The sequence below is a fragment of the Melanerpes formicivorus genome, unplaced genomic scaffold (assembly GCF_026170545.1).
Source record: "Melanerpes formicivorus ecotype bairdi unplaced genomic scaffold, bMelFor1.0.p_v2 SCAF_5, whole genome shotgun sequence".
Classification (NCBI taxonomy): Eukaryota; Metazoa; Chordata; class Aves; order Piciformes; family Picidae; genus Melanerpes; species Melanerpes formicivorus.
In genome coordinates, this window is record NW_027142357.1 from 10,052,402 (window position 1) to 10,072,910 (window position 20,509).

General features: G+C 43.3%; 1 protein-coding gene across 17 annotated transcripts in view; it reads right to left on the reverse strand.

Moving 5' to 3' along the window:
• Positions 1–19,076, reverse strand: part of LRRFIP1 (LRR binding FLII interacting protein 1) — a 121,217-nt gene extending 102,141 nt beyond the window's left edge. For 6 of the 17 annotated variants that reach the window (XM_068138025.1, XM_068138033.1, XM_068138029.1 and 3 more), the window contains exon 1: positions 18,895–19,065. In XM_068138025.1, coding sequence (XP_067994126.1) covers positions 18,895–18,984 — 90 coding nt within the window. In that variant the 5' untranslated portion in view covers positions 18,985–19,065. Of the gene's footprint in view, positions 1–18,894 lie in introns of all 17 variants that reach the window. The other 11 variants (XM_068138041.1, XM_068138040.1, XM_068138039.1 and 8 more) reach the window with 6 other exon arrangements.
• Positions 19,077–20,509: the final 1,433 nt, after the last annotated feature.

A 20,509-nucleotide genomic window follows, 5' to 3' on the forward strand; every position in this document is an offset into this window, starting at 1 on the left:
TTAATGATGGCACAACTTCCAAGTCACTGTTAAAAATCAACACAAGCACTTTCTTTTCATAGATATTTTAAGGCTCCTTTTTCTCCTCACCTTCTTGCATGATGAACTTAGTTTTTCTTTTCCCCTTTTGAGTAAGTATGGCAGCAGTAAAGCACAGCATGTGACTGCCCCAGAAACAAACATTTTTTTCCCATGGTACTCTGCCAGAATCACTTTGTTCATGGTTTGAGTCAATGTCCAAGTGAGGAAAGCTCACTCTCCATTTCCATTCCAGCTGTAACCCTTTCCCATGGAATTTCCAACAATGCTGTGGCAGAAAAAGGCACCAGACAATAGAATATGACAGACTCTGGCAGTCCTCTGCACTTCACTTAAGTGTAACAAAAAAAGAGACAATTGTTTTTTCATTTGATGAGCTTAGAATATACCATAATGGAGAGCTGATGTGAGCAGGAGACGCATGAAGAAAGTAGTTGTACAGAACATTGATTATCTTCTCAAAGCAGTAACGTTAAAAAGCATTTGAGCAAAACAAATGCCACATACTTTGACATCTGATTGCTAAAGCATTTGATGCCATTACTATGATTTCCCCTCATGCCCCTGAACTAGCCTACTTCTAAAATAAGCATTGCTTGACAAAAAGGCTTTCTTTGTCTTGGGTTTTCATTTTTATGTAGCATAATCTCACAGCATAAGCAGCCAAACCAGATGAGACAAACCATCGCAGTGCAACTTCATTGCTGTACTCAGACTCAGGCCTTTGTTTAAAGGATCATGTATTTAAGATAAATCAAGCTTTCATCATAAAGGTCTAATTGATTTTTCTTTTACTGGAGCGGGGAGGGGAGGAGAAAAAGAAAACAAAAAGAGAGTGTTGTACTGAGCATTACCAGCCATAACATCTTTCAAAGGTCTCTGTCTGTAGTAAAACTTGAGACAGAAGCAAGGATGCTTTGAAGCCAATATCTGTATTGATTGGTTTGCACAATGTCAAATACAGCACTGGCAGAGGCAGGTTCCTGAATGAACTGCCTTCAAGAACTAATGAAACAATACTCAGGAGTAAGAATGGCACATAAGTAATTATTCCCGCTCTTCAGAGATAAAGAAGTAGTTTGAATTCAGCAGAATTAAGACCAGCAGCTGATGAGTAAGCATACAGAAATTGGCCAAGACCCATAGCTTTAGGGAATAAAAATATTTGTTTGCAGACTCCCACCCAGCCAAAGTATTTTCATGCATTTATAAAAATAGACATGGTTTTAAAAGTATTGTGAAAGAAAAATCATTTCAGATTAATAATTAAAACAACAGGGGACTGTCAATGAGACCTCTTATCTTGTGTAAGCCCAAATCTCACTTTTGTATTTCCCAAGGTCACACTTCAGGAAGAAGTCACTGCAGTGTTACGGAACTGCCAATTGAATTAATCTATACAGTTCTCCTGGTCTGGCAGCATTAGGGTGAATACCACATCCCTTTGCACCCAACCTGCCAATATTCCTGCCATCAAACTAAAGACAGCCTGACAATAAACAAGTAAATCACATAACTACTGTATTAGCCCTTTCTAAAGCTAGTATTTTGAAGGAAACAATTCAACATATGATGTTAAATATCCAGATAGATCCTATTTGCCATACCATCCCTCTTTTCCCCAGTATTCATCAACTATCAAATCCAGCCAGAGTAACCACTTTGTCAGATGGAATTCTGTCAAGCTTAGCACATTAAAGAGTACTGGAAGCATGTTGTTCTATATATAAACTGCTATCTGGTGTACAGTATGTCTGAATAATATGGCTTGCCTGATACTGAATCAAGTTCTCCTGGGTGACGAACAAAGAAGTCTCTCTTCGGAGCTACTTCCAAACAACCAAAGCACCCCATAATGTTCTGAAGGAACAACAGTGCATATAAAACAGAAATAAGTATTACACTGTCTTAGGAAACACTTCACTTAGCACTTATATTTCATTATTTAATTTCTTTAGGTTTGTAAAAGCCTTTCATAAAAGAATGTCACTCAAAGCAGCAGAAATAAAGATTTGAGCACAACAGTAGACGAAACTTCAGGAGTTACACAGTTAAACAATGCAGAGGGCTACCTGCCTATTCTCTTAGGCTGCAGCATCACAACTTGTCAGCTGCTGCTTTGCTCCACACTGGCATCAGACCTTTCCCTCCGCTGGCCTTTGCTTTCTTGCCCTCCATCTCCTCATATCTGGTCTTTTTAAAAAACAGCATACCAAAAATACATCCAAGAAACCTTTGTGCATGATCAGAGGGCTGGAGCACCTCTCCCATGAGGACAGACTGAGGGAGTTAGGACGGTTCAGTCTGGAGAAGAGAAGGCTCCAAGGAGACCTTCCAGTGGCCTTCCAGTATCTGAAGGGGGCCTACAAGAAAGCTGGAGAGGGACTTCTTAGGGTGTCAGGTAATGATAGGACTAGGGGGAATGGAAAAAAAAAATAGAAATGGGTAGATTCAGATTGGATGTTAGGAACAAGTTCTTCACGATGAGGGTGGTGAGACACTGGAACAGGTTGCCCAGGGAAGTGGTAGAATCCTGGAGGTTTTTAAGGCCAGTGTGGATGCAACTCTGAGTAACCTGTTTTAGTGTGAGGAGTCCCTGCCCATGGCAGGGGGGGTTGGAACTAGATGATCCTTGAGGTCCCTTCCAACCCTAACAATTCTATGATTTACTAAAAGACAAGTGTGGAGCTTATCCTGCATTGAAATAAATACACCCAAGGTTCCTACCCACCACCTAGACACACAGTTACCAGTGACATAGTTAACAAAAGCCTGCAGGCCTTCCCAAGGCAACACTTGAATTTGCAAGGCTGCTAGGCAGGATTTCCTGCCATGCCCACGCTCTTAAGTTTTTTGGAACTTCCTGAAGTTCAGTGTCAAAAGCTCAAGTGAAAGGGATTTTCATAGTGACTGTTGACAAAGGCTGCAGGAAGGATTTTTAAACCTATTTAGTTTGCAGAATCCTTGTTCTCTGCAGCATTAGGTAGCAATGACAGCTCAGTGTTGCTCCTCATCTTGGGTGCTATGCAGCATGTACTTTTGAAGAAAACACCAGGCATCTTTCATGTTAGTCTTACTTTATCAGATTGCAAGATCCAAACCGAGTTATAGGGACACTGCACTAACAGTTGATATCAGTACCATTTCTGTGCTAGGGAGTCAAAGTAATTATTGCATTATCTATACTTAGCACTCACAACAACTTTGAGCCTAAGTCCTACAGATCATAGACAGCAGGAGGAAAAATCAGTGTGCTGTGACACCCGATATAAGTCCTCACGCTAAGATAGATGTGTGGAGCCGGCTGCCAAAAGGTAACATAAAAATGTATTAAAACAAGAGATAATGAGAAAAGCCACTCAAAAATATGGATGCTCAATACTGTTTTAGCACCCTTCCAGAAAAATAAGCCAAAGACAACTTCTTAGTAGTATAAAAAGTTTTCACATGCACTCAGTAACACTCTTCCTTCCCAACTCTGCATCTGAAAACAGACACTCTACTCTCCTCTTATTTAAGAACCTTTTCCCTAGACAGGGCTGACCTACAATTTGAGGGATTTAAATAATAAATTACTGTTAAGTATTTGAAGTGGGAGTACGAAATACAAACATTCCAGTATCAAGTCAGAGTAAAGGGTTCAATCTTCTCTTACACAACACTTCCAATAAGAAATATATAAGGCTACATACACACACATTTACTGCACAAAATTATTTCCTCACACCTTAGAGGCATACTATTTTCTGTCACATAAAGTCAGGGAGATCAGACCTTTTCCAGCAGTAATATGAACAACAACGTTCTTAAAGCTACATTCTTACCTGGCAAATGAAAGCTAAAACAGATTTTCACACACAACATTAAGATTCAATACTGGGGATTGACCTTTAGTGCACTCTTCCATGAGTAGAAGGTTCCCAGCCACAAGCAGATTTAATTACATTTAGCTCTTTGCTTTATTAACACTAATCAGTCTAATCTGGTAATAGACCATTTTATGGTGTTTACAATGTGACGTTTTGGACTCCAGTGTAGCAGTTGCAAGGCACTGGTTTCCATTACCTCTTAACTATACTGACTTTGTAAGAAATTTCAAAGGAGGCCCTAAAGTTACTCTAAGTACTAGAAAAGATCAAATGTCTAATATATCAAGTGTATGAAGGACCCTATCAAAAGACATACCAGAGAGGAGAGATTTTATTTCCTATATAACACATACACATACCTTTACCCTGTACAAGAGAAATATTCTTATCATTGCTTTCATCCCCCCACAGTACTTTATACTTTAAGCATTGCACCACTCCTGTGTGTAAACTCTGTTTAGAGACAGGTAGGTGGGAAATAGTTGCATGAAGCTCTTGAACCAGTTTTCTGGAGAAGGACTGTGCTTGTCATTAATTTAAGGCATTCTGCTGTAACAACCAACCTGCAGCTCGACCCCAGGTTACCTGTGTTCTGATAGAAGTCAAGACACTTCAAAAACAGGATGACATCCTCAGCTTGTAACATCCACCAAGGAAATACCAAAATCCACTTCAGCAAGTCTGGTTTAAGGACAAGTGCCTATATCCAGAGAAATCACCTTTAAAAATCCCAGTGAAATTGCCTTTTCATGTTAGTACAGATGTATGCTGCAGAGTAGGGATAACAACTTCTACTGCATCACGCTTTACCAGATTTTCTGTACTTTAAGCACAAATATCAAACTTCAAACGCTTAGCAGCAGCACTCCAACCACAGCTCTTCAGGAGAGGAGCCAAGTCCTACATTCAGCTTGCAGGGGAGGAAAAAAAACCAACCAAAAAAAAAATAAAATCACTCAGAGGAAATGTCACAGCAAAAGTGTTTTGAAAATTCACAGTTCTCAAGTGATTTTAGGAAGGGCTGTCGATAAATAAATGGAAATAAAAATCAGACTATTTTCCATGTGTCACCATTACAATCAATTCAGACATTTCTATCAACAAGATACTCTTACCCAGCCAGGGGATAGGAGTTACCCTCTCATGCTTGCTGTTGTTCCATAATCCATTCTATCACGGGAAGAGGAATTCCCAGAGAGAGAGTCAAGACATGTCAAGCCAACTTGCCCAGAATGCGACGGCGCTGCACAACCTATCAGCTCAGATTAAAGCTAAAAAGCCAGCACTGTTTAAGAAACGATTGGACAGCTTTTGTGTGGGGGTGGGATAGGATTACTGTATCCAAACTGGGTCTGAGCTATAATGGATTACCTGGAGAATCTCCTACCTAACCCTCACCAACAAGCGAGTTGAGTTGTTGAGCTGTCAGGCTACAAACACCTTGTTTAGTTGGACTAAATGATCTTTGGAGATCCCTTTGAACCCCTCACATTCTGTGATTCTGTAAAAAGACCTTCATGGCTATTTATTGGAGTTTGTGAAATTAAGGAATGCTTCTGGGCAGCATAAGACATAGTTGCAGCTCTTCCCTGGACAGGTCCATCCATTGCTTGCTCCTTCCCACCCCCCCCCCCAACAGTGATTACCACACAGCAGATACCATTATAACATTTTATCCTCAGTCTCACAGTCTATTTAACACTCAAACTGTGTCAATCAATTACTTCGATGTCAGGAACAGCTGTCTTCAAAAAAAAAAATGGCAAGTAACTAGTGGTGAAAGAACAGGATAAACCAGCAGGAAAAGCTTAGCCCTTTGAGAATTTCGTTCTGCTAGAGGAAATTACAAGGAAAATCCAATTCCCTGAAGGTTTCTTTCCAGCTCTGGAGATGCACCGAGCAACCTTAGCAGGGCTATACATCAGGTTTTTATACCTGATTGTCAAATTCACAGAGTTCATTGCCAGGATCCTATTTTTTTTCCCTCCACACTCAGAATCACAGAATTTTAGAGGTTGGAAGGAACCTCTAGAGATTGTCTAGTCCAATTCCCCTGCCAAAGCAGGATCACCTAGGGCAGGTTGCACAGGAATGCATCCAGGGGAGGTTTGAAAGTCTCCAGAGAAGGCTACTCCACGACTTCCCTAGGCAGCCGGTTCCAGTGCTCCATCATCCTCACTGGAAATAAGTTTCTCCTCATGGTGAGGTGGAAGTTCCTGTGTTCCAGTCCACCCATTGTTCCTTGTCCTATCATTGGGTGCCACCAAAAAAGTGACTGTCATCTTCATCTTGACACTCCTGAGGTATTTATAGATATTCATATGATCTTCCCTCAGCCTTCTCCTCTCAAGACTAAACAGCCCCAGTTCTCTCAGTCTTTTCTCATAGGAGAGATGTTCAACTCTGCTGATTTTATAGTGGGAAGGCTGAAAGAACAGAGAAGGGAAGACTGAGAACCAGCTGAATTGCAGAGCTCAGAGGCTTGTGATTTGTGATGCAATCCAGCTAGTGGTGCTCCCCAGGGGTCAGTACTGGGCCCAATCTTGTTCCATGTGTTCATCAATGACCTTGGAAGAAGGGATATAGTGTACCCTCAGCAAGTTTGCTGATAATACCAAACTGGAAGGAATGGCTGACACAAGAAGGCTGTCCTGCCATCCAGCAAGACCTGGACAGGCTGGAGAATTGGGCAGAGAAGAACTTTATGAAGTTCAACAAGGGCAAGCATAGCGTCCAAGGAAGGAATCATCATACACATTAGTACAGGTTAGGGGTTGACCTGCTGGAAAGCAGCTTAGTGGAGAAGGACCTGGGAGTTCTGTTTTACAACAAATTAACCATGAGCCAGCAATGTACATTTGTGGCAAAGAAGGCCAATGGTTTCCTGGGGTGCATTATGAGAAGTGTGGCCAGCAGGTTGATGGAGGTTCTCCTCCTCGACTCCAATGCATCTGGAGCTCTGTGCCCCATTCTGGGCTCCCCAGTTCAAGGGAGACAGGGAACTACTGGAGAGAGTCCACCAGGGGGACATGAAAACAATGAGGGGACTGAAACATCTCTCCTACTAGGAGAGGTTGAAAAACCTGTGGCTGTTTAGCCTGGAGAAGACTGAAAGGGGATCTTATCAATACTTACCAATATCTAAGGGGCAGGTATCAAGAAAATAGGACCAGACTCTTTTCAGTAGACAAGGAACAACAGGCACCAACAGAAACACAGGAGGTTTCAACTTAATATGAGATAAAACTTAACAGTGAGGGTGACAGAGCACTGGAACAAGCTGCCCAGAGAGGTTGTGGAGTCTCCTCTGGAGAAACTCAAAACCTTCTTGGATGCCATCCTGTGCTGCCTGCTCTGGGTGAACCTGCTTCAGCAGGAAGGTTGGACTAGACAATCTCCAGAGGCCCCTTCCAACTGCTACTGTTCTGGGCTTGTGTGAACAGCCCAGGTAGTGGACCTCAGAGATGCAACTCTAAGTAACACAGATCTTTCTAAGGATCTTCCTACTGTATGAACAGGTTTAGCCCACCAAAAACAAAGAAACAAACAACTTGGGGTAGACTTCTGCAAAAGCATAACACTACAAACCCATTGGACTTAAATTATCTAATGCTAAATTTGTAGATTGCTTGGTTAAACAGAGTTTGGGTAACCACACATCTTTCTGCTAGCCTGAAAATTGTTGTCAAGTCTGACTGTATATATTTATTCCATAAGTGACATAAAAGCATTTCACCAGCACATACAGAGAACCTTTCTTCACTTGCTATTGTTTACCAAATAATGATTCCCTGCCCCCCAGGATAATTAGAAAAGAATGCACACATATTACTAAAAAAACCTGTGTAAACCTCTATAAATAAAACACTGATATTATCCCTTGTATCCACACACAAGCATGCTGTTTCCCAGATCTCCTAGATTCCTCCACAGTTCATGTAAAGGTTAGGTCACATCACTGTTTCAATACACTCATTTCGCATCAGGGCAGATTTAAAATTCATATTTAAGAGACAATGGAATAGCATGACCTTAGAAAATGTCCCAAATGCCCACTTCCATTTTTTCAACAGATGTTGATTCAACATATTTGTCAATGCAAATCCTCTTAGTGCTCAGCAACAGATTCAGCAAAGGAAGACAATCAGGACCAGCACACACACACTTCATATGGGAAAAGAGACATTTTAAAGAAAATAGCTTATGGGAATGCACAATTGCACAGCAAAGCAACAGGGCTGTAGAGCATTACAATTTAAACTGACTTTGTAAAACCATATAAAGTTATACCTAATACTTTCCTAGCAACTCAGTTCAAAGAACTTCCAAGTCTGCAACCAGAGGGAAGCAAGAAGCAATTACACAGATGAAAACAAACAAAAACACTAGTGGGCTGTTATCTCCTGTTCAGAGTCAGCAAAAGCAAATACAATTTCATGTTTCCTTGTGAAGGCTGCAGTACACTGCACCAGTTTAAACAGCCATCTCAGAAACATCTGAATCTAAAGTGATGGGTTTTTTAAAAGGGAAAATACATGAAGCTGCAAGAGTCTGATAGGAGACAGGAGCCCAGGGATTTTTCTGCATGTGAAGCACTTTCCTTGCTCTCCTGTCATCCTAGTATGTTAGCTGATAAACACTCCAGAATTAGAAGACCCAAGTGGGGATGCCTGAAAACCATCTGACCTGAGGTAACAAGTTTAAACCCTGACCCAGCTTTTAGCATGCCAGATACTCCTCCTGTATTCTGTTTCTGTCTACTGGAAGAGGCTGGCAAAAGCAGACAGAACAGACAGACTCAACTAAATTTGGTATTCAAATGCGGGATTAGAGAAAGGATATTTTGGGAAATAGGAAATATTCTAAAAGAGGAAGGCAATGAAAATTAAAATATATTCAATCTAAATCAGATATTGGCAAAAGGGAAAGGTCACAAGGTACACAAAAGCAAAGACCAAGAGGGAAGTATTATTCCTTTACATTCTGTCTGCACACAGCTCTGCACTCAGGTCACCTGTGAGATCTGCAGAGAGTCACCAGTGGGACTGCTCAGGAAAACACAAGTCACTGACCAGCCAGCTAAACCAGTCAACATGCAAATAAACTGCTTTTGTGGAACTTGCTTCCAGTAAGCTTTCCCATTATGGGAAACATCAATCAATCTGACACTAATTACACCTAAAAATTGCAAGTAATGGTGCTGTAGTAGGAAAAACCCAACTCTGTGAATCTATTTTTGAGGAAGCCAGCAGCTGTTGAAGATAACATCTTGCTCATTTCTTTGATAGAACTTTCAACACAAATTGAAGAATGCACCCCCCTTGACATAAACCTTCTGACAGCTAAGTGGAAGGAAAATTGTTGCTCTGAAACCTAACTATTGTTTTTGCATTTCTTCACATGCCAATGATAACAAGCACTGCCCTACCTAATTACCAGGTATTAAAAATAGGAACACAGCAGTGGTGGGGCACCTGGCAATTTTGGTTTACCAAAGTCTCCAATTTCTTGTACAGCAACATGTCATAGAAAAACAAATTCTAAATATTTTCCTCAAAGAGCACAGGAGCTCACAAAGCATCCAAGAACTAGGCTTTTGCAAATGTAGTGTCCAGCACACAGGATTAAGATGAATTACAAAAGAAACTCTCATCTTGCACATAAAAGCAGCATGCAGGAAACAGAAAAGAGCTCCGAAAACAAGCAGTGATGAAGAGGCAAAGAGCTAGAAGCAATAGGAAATGAAGAGGCTTCCTCAGTGCATCCAAGACTGGAATACAGCTTGGTTTTGACACTGAGATCACTTTCCCTGTTTACTGCCGCCAGCTCAACTCTACTGCGGTAGAATTCAGGTGGATAGAACCATAGCCCATGCCAAGCTGCTGGCTTGCAGGCAGCAAGCACACAGAAGGGCAAAGCAGATGCAGCTGAACAAATTCGTCTCTCTTCAGATCACACCCAGGATATTTCGCTGAAAGTACATAATGAAGTGATCAACTTTCCAGGTCTAAATCAAACATCTGAAATGAGCCACTAGTTCAGACATTCGTTTTTGTTGGCATGGAACATCCAGTTTTTTAAGTCTCTACATTAACAAAAAGTACTTCAATCCATTTAGCAGAGCATCCAAATCAGAATTAGTCACTCAAAGTTTGAGACCAGAGTTGTGCTCTTCATGTGCAATTACAGTCAACACCCCAAACACCCATCCTTCCTTGCCCTAGAAACAGCAAATTCTAATAAAACTTCCACATTTTTATGTCTGATAATAAAGCAAAACATTTTTCCAAGAGTTTGAAGATGACACACACTCCCCCGCCCCCCTTCAGAATTCCACATCCTAAAGCAGCACACACTGTAATCAGAAATTCTCTTACAGGAAAACATGAGGCACTGACAGGATGTAGGAACAGAAAAGAAGACTGCAGGCTAGATGAAGTGCAAGTCACAGAATCACAGAATCACCAAGGTTGGAAGAGACCTCAAAGATCATCAAGTCCAACCTGTCACCACAGATCTCATGACTAAACCATGGCACCAATCCCCTCTTGAACACCTCCAGGGATGGTGACTCCACCACCTCCCTGGGCAGCACATTCCAATGGCAAACATCTCTCTCGGTGAAGAACTTTCTCCTCACCTCGAGCCTAAACTTTCCCTGGCGCAGCTTGAGACTGTGTCCTCTTGTTCTGGTGCTGATTGCCTGGGAGAAGAGACCAACCCCCTCCTGGCTACAGCCACCCTTCAGGTAGTTGTAGACAGCAATAAAGTCAAACGTGTCTTGTGGAGGCACTGCTTCATTCAACCAGGGACACACATCCCTTTCTGCCCAGCTTTTGGGTTGGCGTACATTCACATCCTGAAAAAAAAAAAAACAAACAAACCAACAAACCAACCAACCAACAAAAAGCAACCCACAGTTCTGGAAACAGCATTAGTCACAGTAGGCTTGTACCTTCTCCTCCCTTTGCCCCAAACTCTCAGCTGGTTAGGCCATAGCACCAATCCCAGCTCTGCTCATCTGGAAATATTCTCCAAGCCTTGCTCTCCACACTTCATGCTACTTAGTTAAGTTTGTTTAAAGACAGAATTAGAACTTAACTAAATACACATAGGAAATGTCTTTGGCACCAAGGTCTAACCAGAAAGCACTCTAGGTAAAGACAGCTGGCAAACTAGTACAGCAAAGAGTTACAGCATGTCTGCCAACGTGAAAGTGCTACTTCTATGGTTTTTCCCCACCTTCTGAATACATGACCTCTGCACCCTCTCTTTAGGCTCCAAAAAAAAGAAACCACCAAACCAAACAAAATAGGAGTTTTTAAACAGACTGATCAGAACTTCCACATTTTCATATCAGAATTTATGTCACATGGTCATTCACATACCTGAAGTCTGTTTACACACTGCAAGCACTGCAGGGCAACTAGATCAGCTCCTAGGTAATTAAAACCTTTGAATTCCTACCAGTGAAGTATTTTCTCATTTAGTATTTATTATGCTACACCAAGCTTTAATTTCAACAGTTAAAGGCTCTACAACCAGACCTGGAAGAGTTGCCTTACATTTTTTGCTAGCTACCAGCAACACTGGTGGTTCTACATCCTGAAAGCACCTAAGAATACCTGCAAATTAGCTCCAGCACATAGACCACTTCATTTAAGAGAATACCATCATATTCTCCTGTAAAAGATTACACTACTCACAGGGCAGAGGATGAAGAAGCATAGAACAGGTGTCCACCAGCACAAATTTACCTTACAGCATCTTATTTCTAAGAGTTTAAAACAAAATTACAGACAAAGATGCTAGGCTGGATCTAGCCAAGACAGAATGACCACAGATCAACTATCTGAAGGAAAATTTGGCTCACTGCTCTTCCCTCTTCCCCTTCTCCATTCTGATGGGCAACTTCTCCCACAAAAAGTATTCCAACACAAGCAAGACAACAGCTGATATTTCAGAGCTGCTATTTTAAGGTTTGCCTAGGAGTGCTTATGTCTAGCTAGGCAGATTCATTGCTCCTGGCAACCTGCTGATTTGACAGGAGGGACAAATACCTTGTTTCACAAGCCCTAAATGCTATGTGGATATGCTCCTTTCTACCAAAGGATGAAAAAAACCCAACCAAAAAAAACAAAACCCACCCTGATCAACACTGAAAGCCTTGCATGTACACTTGAGCTCCAACGTTATTCAGCAACAGGCCTGGAAAAACATCCTTTCAGATGAGGTAATGTTGAGTATTACATCCTGCCGACAGGCTCAGCATCTGGGCTTGCGAAGAAAAAGGCTGGGCTTGCCATGTCGTTAATCCTAACAGTAGTCTCTTGCCTGACTGAAATAGGAATCACAGTTCCTAAACAGCTGCTTCCTTGGACAGCAAGAGAACAGCTGAAAAGGACTCAGGCCAGGCATGGACACAGAACCAGGCAACTAATTATTTCAAGTTGCAATCGGCACGTTGTGAAGCAGCTTGTGCATTAGGAAGAAGTCTACAATCACCCATTTAACTAAAACGAGGTGGGTCTTGAGATTTTTATCTCACTTCTTAAATCATCCAAAGCTGCTCCTTCATGCATTTGCTTTGGGAAAGATTATAAATTATGCCAATTCCATTTATCGGATTAGAGAGAAAAAATAGGAGTGTTCAGTGAGTAAGAACACATTTGCTACATTAAATCATCTCAGTTTTGGAACAGTTCTCCATGCCCTACTGGCAAGCATTGCCTACAAAGCTTTTTTTCCTTCCTATATTTAGGCCAGCTGGGCTCAGTCAAGCCCTCCATGAGCATCCCTTCCTTTCATAACTTTCTATTCTAGAAGAGAGATGTACAGACAGGAATGCTTTTGCAGATCTTTTGTTCTCTTGGGCTGATGCGTTAATACTCATAAAGGCTGAAAGCAATGAAATGAAAAAATAAGCCAGGTACAAGCAAATCAAACAAATCAGACTGTTTGTAAGGGCTTCTCGGAGTATTTATCTGGCTTGCAAAAGTTCTTCATGCATTTCTGACGCCAAATACTGTTCAGAGAAGTTCCACTGCTATACTAACAAGGCACACAAATCTGTCATGGGCATTACCTAGCATACCCTTAGGGAATACACTGCTGTAAAGGCTCTGGTCTGCATAGTAGTTCAATAAAAATTGTGTTCTCATATGTAAAAATCCATTCTGCTTGTTTTAGTTCTGACTTTTACCAAATTGTTTCCACCCCTATTTAAGCAAGCCACACAAATTGTTATATAAACCAGAGAATTCTCCCTAACTTATACCCTCAATTCAAAAGCCAGGCCTTTAAATTCCACATACAATGATCATAGCATCTCTTCCCTAGTCCTGAAATTCCAATTTAGATTTTTGAAGTTTAGTGCCTTCTTACCATGACCAGTAAAGCCAACTTGCTGGTTTCACCTGCATTTTGAGCTATTTCTGATCAGCTACATTTTCTGCTCCTTCATAGGAGTGTAAAACCCCAAGATCTGAATCACTAAGAATGCAAGCCAACACTCAAACAAAAAACTTCAGTAAAACAGTCCAATTTTTGGTCCATAAGCTGATTGTGACAGTTGGGTGGGGTTTTTGTTTTAATAATTATGTATAAGTGTGTAGGGGACAGGTTTTAAAATTCTGAAGGTACAAAGAGTGACGAAGCAGCTCTCATGAGATTTCTTTATTAGTAAAAATAAGTTGGTTGAATTACTACAAATTAAATCCCAGAGTGCTACTTTGTAAATTGTTGGGTGAAAAGCATGTCTAGCAGTGATGATACAAGGCAGAATTGTTTTTCTGAGCAGCATAACACATCTTTTGTTTACAAAACAAGGAGTAAATTCCTAATGAAGACAGGAAATTTACCTTGACCTTATAGAATACAGAAATAACCAGGTTGGAAAAGACCTTTGAGATCCTCGAGTCCAACCTATCACCCAACACAATCTAATCACCTAAACCATAGAACTAAATGCCTCATCCAGTCTCTTTTTAAACACTTCCAGTGATGGTGACTCCACCACCTCCCTGGACAGAACATTCCAATGGGCAATCACTCTTTCTGTGAGACTGTGTCCTCTTGTTCTGGTGCTGTTGCCTGGGAGAAGAGACCAAGCCCCACAGGGCTACAACTTCCCTTCAGGTAGTTGTGGAGAGCAATAAGGTCTCATCTGAGCCTCCTCTTCTCCAGGCTAAGCAACCCCAGCTCCCTCAGCCTCTCCTCACAGAGCTTGTGCTCCAAACCCCTCACCAGCTTTGTTGCCCTTCTCTGGACATATTCAAGCACTACACATCTTTCCTAAACTGAGGGGCCCAGAGCTGTAGACAGTACTCAAGGTGTGGCCTAACCAGTGCTGAGTACAGGGGCACAATGACTTCCCTGCTCCTGCTGGCCACACTATTCCTGATGCAGGCCAGGATGCCATTGGCCTTCTTGGGCACCTGGGCACACTGATGGCTCATGTTCAGCCAGATGTCAATCAGTACCCCCAGGTCCCTTTCTGTTTGGCTGCTCTCCGGCCACTCTGACCCCAGCCTTAGCACTGCATGGAGTTGTTGAGGCTGAAGTGCAGCAGCCGGCACTTGGACTTGTTGAATTCCATCATGTTGGACTCTGCCCATCTGTCCAGCCAGTCAAGGTCCCTCTGCAGAGCTCTTCTACCCTCTAACAGATCAACACCTGCCCCCAAGCTTGGTGTCATCTGCAAACTTACTGATGATGGACTCAACCCCCTCGTCCAGATCATCAATAAAGACATTGAACAGGATGGGGCCCAGCACTGATCCCTGGGCCACACCACTAGTGACTGGCTGCCAGCTGGATGTGGCACCATTCACCACCACTCTCTGGGCTCGGCCCTCCAGCCAGTTCCCAACCCAGCACAGAGTGCTGCTGTCCAAGCCACAGCTGACAGCTTGGCCAGGAGTTTGCTGTGGGGGACGGTGTCAAAGGCATTGCTGAAGTCCAGGTAGACTACATCCACAGCATTCCCCACATCCACCAGGCAGTCACCTGATCATAGGAGGAGATCAGGTTGGTCAGGCAGGACCTGCCCTTCCTAAATCCATGCTGGCTGGGCCTGATCCCTTGGCCATCCTGTAAGTGCCGTGTGATTGCACTCAAGATGACCTGTTCCATAATCTTGCCTGGCACTGAGGTCAGACTGACAGGCCTGTAGTTTGCAGGTTCCTCCATCCGGCCCTTCTTGTGGATGGGCATCATGTTGGCCAGCTTCCAGTCACCTGGGACCTCTCCAGTGAGCCAGGACTGCTGAAAAATGATGGAGAGTGGCTCAGCCAGCTCATCTGCCAGCTCTCTCAGTACCCTAGAATGGATCCCATCTGGTCCCATGGACTTGTGGGGATCCAAGTGTCTGAGCAGGAATGTGCTGCCCAGAGAGGTGGTGGAGTCACCACCCCTGGAGGTGTTCAAAAGGGGACTGGATGTGGCACTTGGTGCCGTGGTTTACTAGTCATGAGGTCTTGGGTGACAGGTTGGGCTTGATGATCTTTGAGGTCTCTTCCAACCTTATTAATTCTATGATTCCTGGATTACAAGGGAACTATACTGCTCCCTGACTCCATCTTTTATTTTCTTGAATGAAGAAGGACAAATCGGTAACTAATATTAGCAGCCTACAAGAGAAATATCTCATTTACACAGATGGCAGTGTCTCATTGGATTTCAGAAACTCTTTCTTTGCATGTAGCACTTGACACTGTAACTAGCAAAGAGCCTAGCGGAAACTAGGGGGAAAAAATATTTCCCTAGAAAGAGTATCTCAAGTTATCACATCAAACCCATCTAACACCATCAGGAAAGAAGCAGGAAGCCCATTCAGGTAAGGTTCAGCAGTGCAGAACTCTGCCTTTCTGAAACATGTGTACTCCAGCTCAAGAGAACAGGCAGATGACTGCACAGTACACGATTACTGCTAGCTGTGCTGGCACAGACTTCCAGGAGTATCAAACTGCTGGATTTTGCAAACACTGTTGGCATGCATTCACAGAGAGGAAGAAAATAGCCCAAAAGTTTCCATTGACCTAAACACAAAATAATCTACTGGCGTCAACAGGAGTCTCAAAGCAGAGAAGTCCATCATCGATCAGCTTCACTTATCTGCAAGAGCTGACACCCAGAGTAAAATAACATCAGCATTACAGACCAGGTGTGCATACAGCATACACTGAGCAGCGGTCATCTGTGTCCATTATAAACTCAGAACGCCATGTTCTTACGTTAACTATATTTACACATTTGCCATTCATCTAATTGCCATGTAAGTCAGAAACTCAACAGCCAGATTTAGCAGTACAGCACTAATCTTTGCTGACAGGCAAGCGATTTACAGTAACTGTACCTTCTGCCTCTGCCCTAAACAGGTCTGGGCAAGGAGATCAAGTACTTGTAGCTGATCTAGTCCAGAAACTGCCTCAAACATTAAGTCTTACCACCATTGCTTAACATGACTAATACTGCTACTAAACCCCTGTCACTACAATAAGCTTCACTTTTACAATTTCCTTCCACTTGCTTAGTTATTTCCTCTGAAGACCATTCTCACATCCCAGAGGGACAAGGACTGCCTTCTTCACTGCACATGGCTCTCTTTTGGTCTGTGCAAGACTGAATATACACAGCAAGACATCCTGGTTGCAAAATAAACAAATTAATTAACAAAAAAAAAAAAGAGTGTGCTTTGATTGGCAGGAGTTTATGAAGAGTTCTGACAAGTCTTAATGTGTCCTCATAGAACCACCTAGTATAGCAAGAACTGTTGATTTCTCAAGACATTCTGACAATTACAAATTACAAATATAAAGCTGGAAAGTGCTCAGAGCAGCACAATCCTTTTGGAGACAAGCCCAAAGGTGAGATGCACACAAGTCAACTTGCTCCCAGAGATTCCCAAGGCAAAAGGTCCTTTACAAATAGAAGTAGTTTGGATGCTCTTTTAGGCTGTCATCTGAACATGGAAAAAATTACACTCTAGAATCTGACAACTTGCAAGCACCTATGGCTTTTGGATTACAACGGAAGACCAAATGAAAGAGTGAAAACGTATGGAGAAATGTATGGAAACATGTCTTTGTCTCAGCTTTGCTAAAACACCTGTGATGAACGCTGGAAGAGACAAAGTGTCAGTCAGTCTTGTACCTTTCTTAACAAAGGCTCTTAGCATCTTTATCAGGAGGAGACAAAAGGCTAAATGTTTTAAAAAGTTCTTAAGGTCATATGGAAGTATTCGTTTGGGATCTGATGTGGAGAATGGGCAGTTAAACAACTAAACTATTATAACTGTGTAAAATCTAAGAGAGAGCAATGCAAAGAGTTAAAGTAATATGGGAAAATGCTGAACCTTGAACTTGGCAGTTCACAGTTTTAGCACTCAAGGGAAAAGATAAAAGACATGCTTGTATTGGGCTCTTTGGCCAAATGGAGTTGTCCTTTAAACAATCCCCTGAAGAAAAACAAAACAAAACGAACACAATATTTGAGGCATCAACCCACAACACAATACAGTGAAAAGTACATAAGATAAAGAAATGTGAAAGCGGGAGAGAAACATGAACAAACAGGGGCAACCTAGGCCTCCTATTGCAGATTGATGTTTTCCTTGATGAAATGACAGCACAACCAGGACACAGTTGTGGAATTTAAACCCTTATCCCAAAGCAATTCCTTGGCTGTTATCATGACTCAAGCTCTAAGAGAGAGCACAATCGCTCTTACTTGCTATCCTATATCCAGGACATGATACATTCTTGCCCTCCTACCTCAAACTCTATCCCTAGGAACTTTCTCATTTTCTTATCACACTGCCATAAACCCCTGATTTCTGGAAACACCCAAGCTGAATCCCTCGCACAGAAATTAGCCTACTGCCTGTATTCCAAATATGCTACAAACCACTTCAAAACAGTACATGAGAACAGTAAAGGCTTCTTCTGTCAGGGCCTGCCATTAGTGGCAATATTCAAGGTGCACAATCTTACAGCCAACTCAATCTAACATCTAGTTGCCACCAAAATTAGCACCCATCTGATCCTGCTGCAACTGTGATTCAGGAAGGGAAACCAAGAGAGACTTCAATCTGTTTGGAAGTGGGAGTTACCTTCCAACCCATCTTGAGGTCAGACCAACATGCAGGGGAAGCAGAGCCACATAGCCCATGATAGTGAAAAAGGACAGCCATCCTCAGCCACAGCCAGAGTCAGATAAGCTTAGGTACAGTAAGCAACCCCACAGCTGCTTATCCCCATGTCAGGTTGGAGTTGCCCATCTCCCCCCATCAGAAGGTTGGAAGAGAAAGGATGCAGAACAACCTGTGTCAAGTTGAGTAAAGACAAACACTAAATCCATGCCCTACTGCTTGCCATTGAAGCAATGCAAGCACACACAAAACCAATGCCTCTGTGCACAGCAGGTAAGAATAAAGAGGCAGAAAGAGAATAGATATGAGGTGGTTTAAACTGAAGTCAGATCAAGCACAATGCATCATCTAGGAAGCTTAACTCATCAAATGCAAATAAAAGCCAGTTTCCAAGTTAGGGATCAGTTATGCCTACATCTAGCATCACCTTGCAGTCTGATGGTTCACACTTTCTCATTTATACATATCCATAAAAATCCCGAGTGACCTATTTTCTGGCTCGCAGTCATTAACCCGAACCTCAGCAGACAATTAATGTCCTCTCGCCGAGGGGCTGCAGCAGAGAGGGGAGGGGTCTCTGCCCGGGCTGGCTCTGTACGCCGTTTTCCCTACAGTCAAGCACTCCATATACTCTTCACACTTGAGCGCTGCCCTAGGATGATCAAACAGGCCGACACCCTTGAGATAAAGGCGAGTTTTATTCCCTGTTTCATCAACCTGCCCTTGAGCCGCTGCCGTGCCGGTTGCCCGGGGGCGCCTGCGCGGCGGTTGGGGAGCCCGGGGCGGGAATGGGAGGGGGGAGAAAGCCGGAGAAGGGGGTCGTCTCTCATCGCTCACCTCACGGGCGATCTGATTGAGCGCATCGTCCTCCGCCGTCAGGCGCTCCCGATTCGGCAGCCGCTTTCGCCCGGTGCCCTGCGTCCCCATGGCGGACTCGTTCACTCCACCACAACTCCCTACCAGCCCCGACCCCGGCCCTCCTGCTTCAGCCGCTCGCCGGCGCCGGCGTGAAGAGCCCGGCCGTCACCGCCCCCCACCGTGCGCATGCGCCGCCGCCCCCCGCCCTGGGGGGACGGGACGGGCACCGCCTCACGCCCCTTGTAGACCCCCACGGCAGTGGGGATGGCTTGCTCGCGCCGCTTACTCCTCCACAGCTCCCTAAGCCGTGGGCGGCCCCGCTGGGGACCCGCATCCCTGGTCGGGCACAGCCCCAGGCTCCCCAGCTTCCCAACCGGCGACCTGCCGTCTTGAGGGGCGTCTTGTCTGCAAAGCTGAGGAAAATTTCCTCGGGGAAATCGGGGAAGTGCGTGTTAAAACCTCTCCGGCTGTAAACCCGGGGGGCTTCTCTGACACATTTATGGGGGGAGCAAGCCAGAAAGCTGTCACCTCGTGTCACGAACCCTCACCAGTCCTGTAACCCTGTGGGATCCCTCCAACCATGAATATTCCTATTAAGTATAAGCGGATGTGATTAATTCTAGTGTCAAATACACCAGTGTTTAATTAATTCACATTGACAAGAAGCATGTATTCTCTAGGATTCCTGTCACAGCCTTGTACCTCAGTTTTCATAATTCCTTAAATACAAATTGCAAGAACCTCAAACTCAGGACACTACAAACATGTTTCAGAGATGTGACAGGAAAAAAAAGGGCTGTGAAACCCCCACACATTCATACTGACACAGACCAGCAAAATGCATTTAATCTTTACAACTTGATTTTACAGTCAATTCAAACTTCATCTGGCCAAAAGGCAACCCTTGCCTGCCCAATGTTTATCTGGTAGCTTTCATGTGCAACTGCTAAGATTTGGGTCATCCTCAAATTCAGAATTGTGTCAAGCAGTTTAATCTATCATTCCTTCCCATGAGGGCATGTACCAAAGCCATAAAGCAACTGGTGGCTGTATTAGGAACAGAGAAAAAAAAAACCCAAACACTAATTTTACCAGAGTCCTTTTCCCCAAGAGGGGATAGATGCCCTCCATCAGTCTGAGGCTGGTACTTGTTCTTCAGAAACTATTTGATTCTCACTTGTTGCTTTTTATACAAATGACATCAAGGTGCCTATATATAGCTGGTGGCTGTGCTGAAGTGATTGTCTTCGTGTGATTGTCCTCCAGTCTTCTGCAGCGTGGTGCTCGCCAGCACCCAGCATCACAGGTGGAAACACTATGCTCTGAACTTGGCAAGAGATTGCATTGACCTTTGAGGTGCAGCTGTTTTCTTCAGATTAGGTGAGTAATTGAGAGCTCCTAAAGAAGTCCTCCTGATCAGCATTCTACCATGAAAGGCTCTTCCACTAAGCTCTGGAATCTGCAGCCTAAACAGGAATCTCTCAATTTTTGACAGTTTTCTCCTGTTTAGCATCACTTTCAAGAGGGAAATCAACACCCACCCTCTCCTTCACCCTATCAGCTCTTGTTCAGTATCTATGACCTTCTTAGAGCA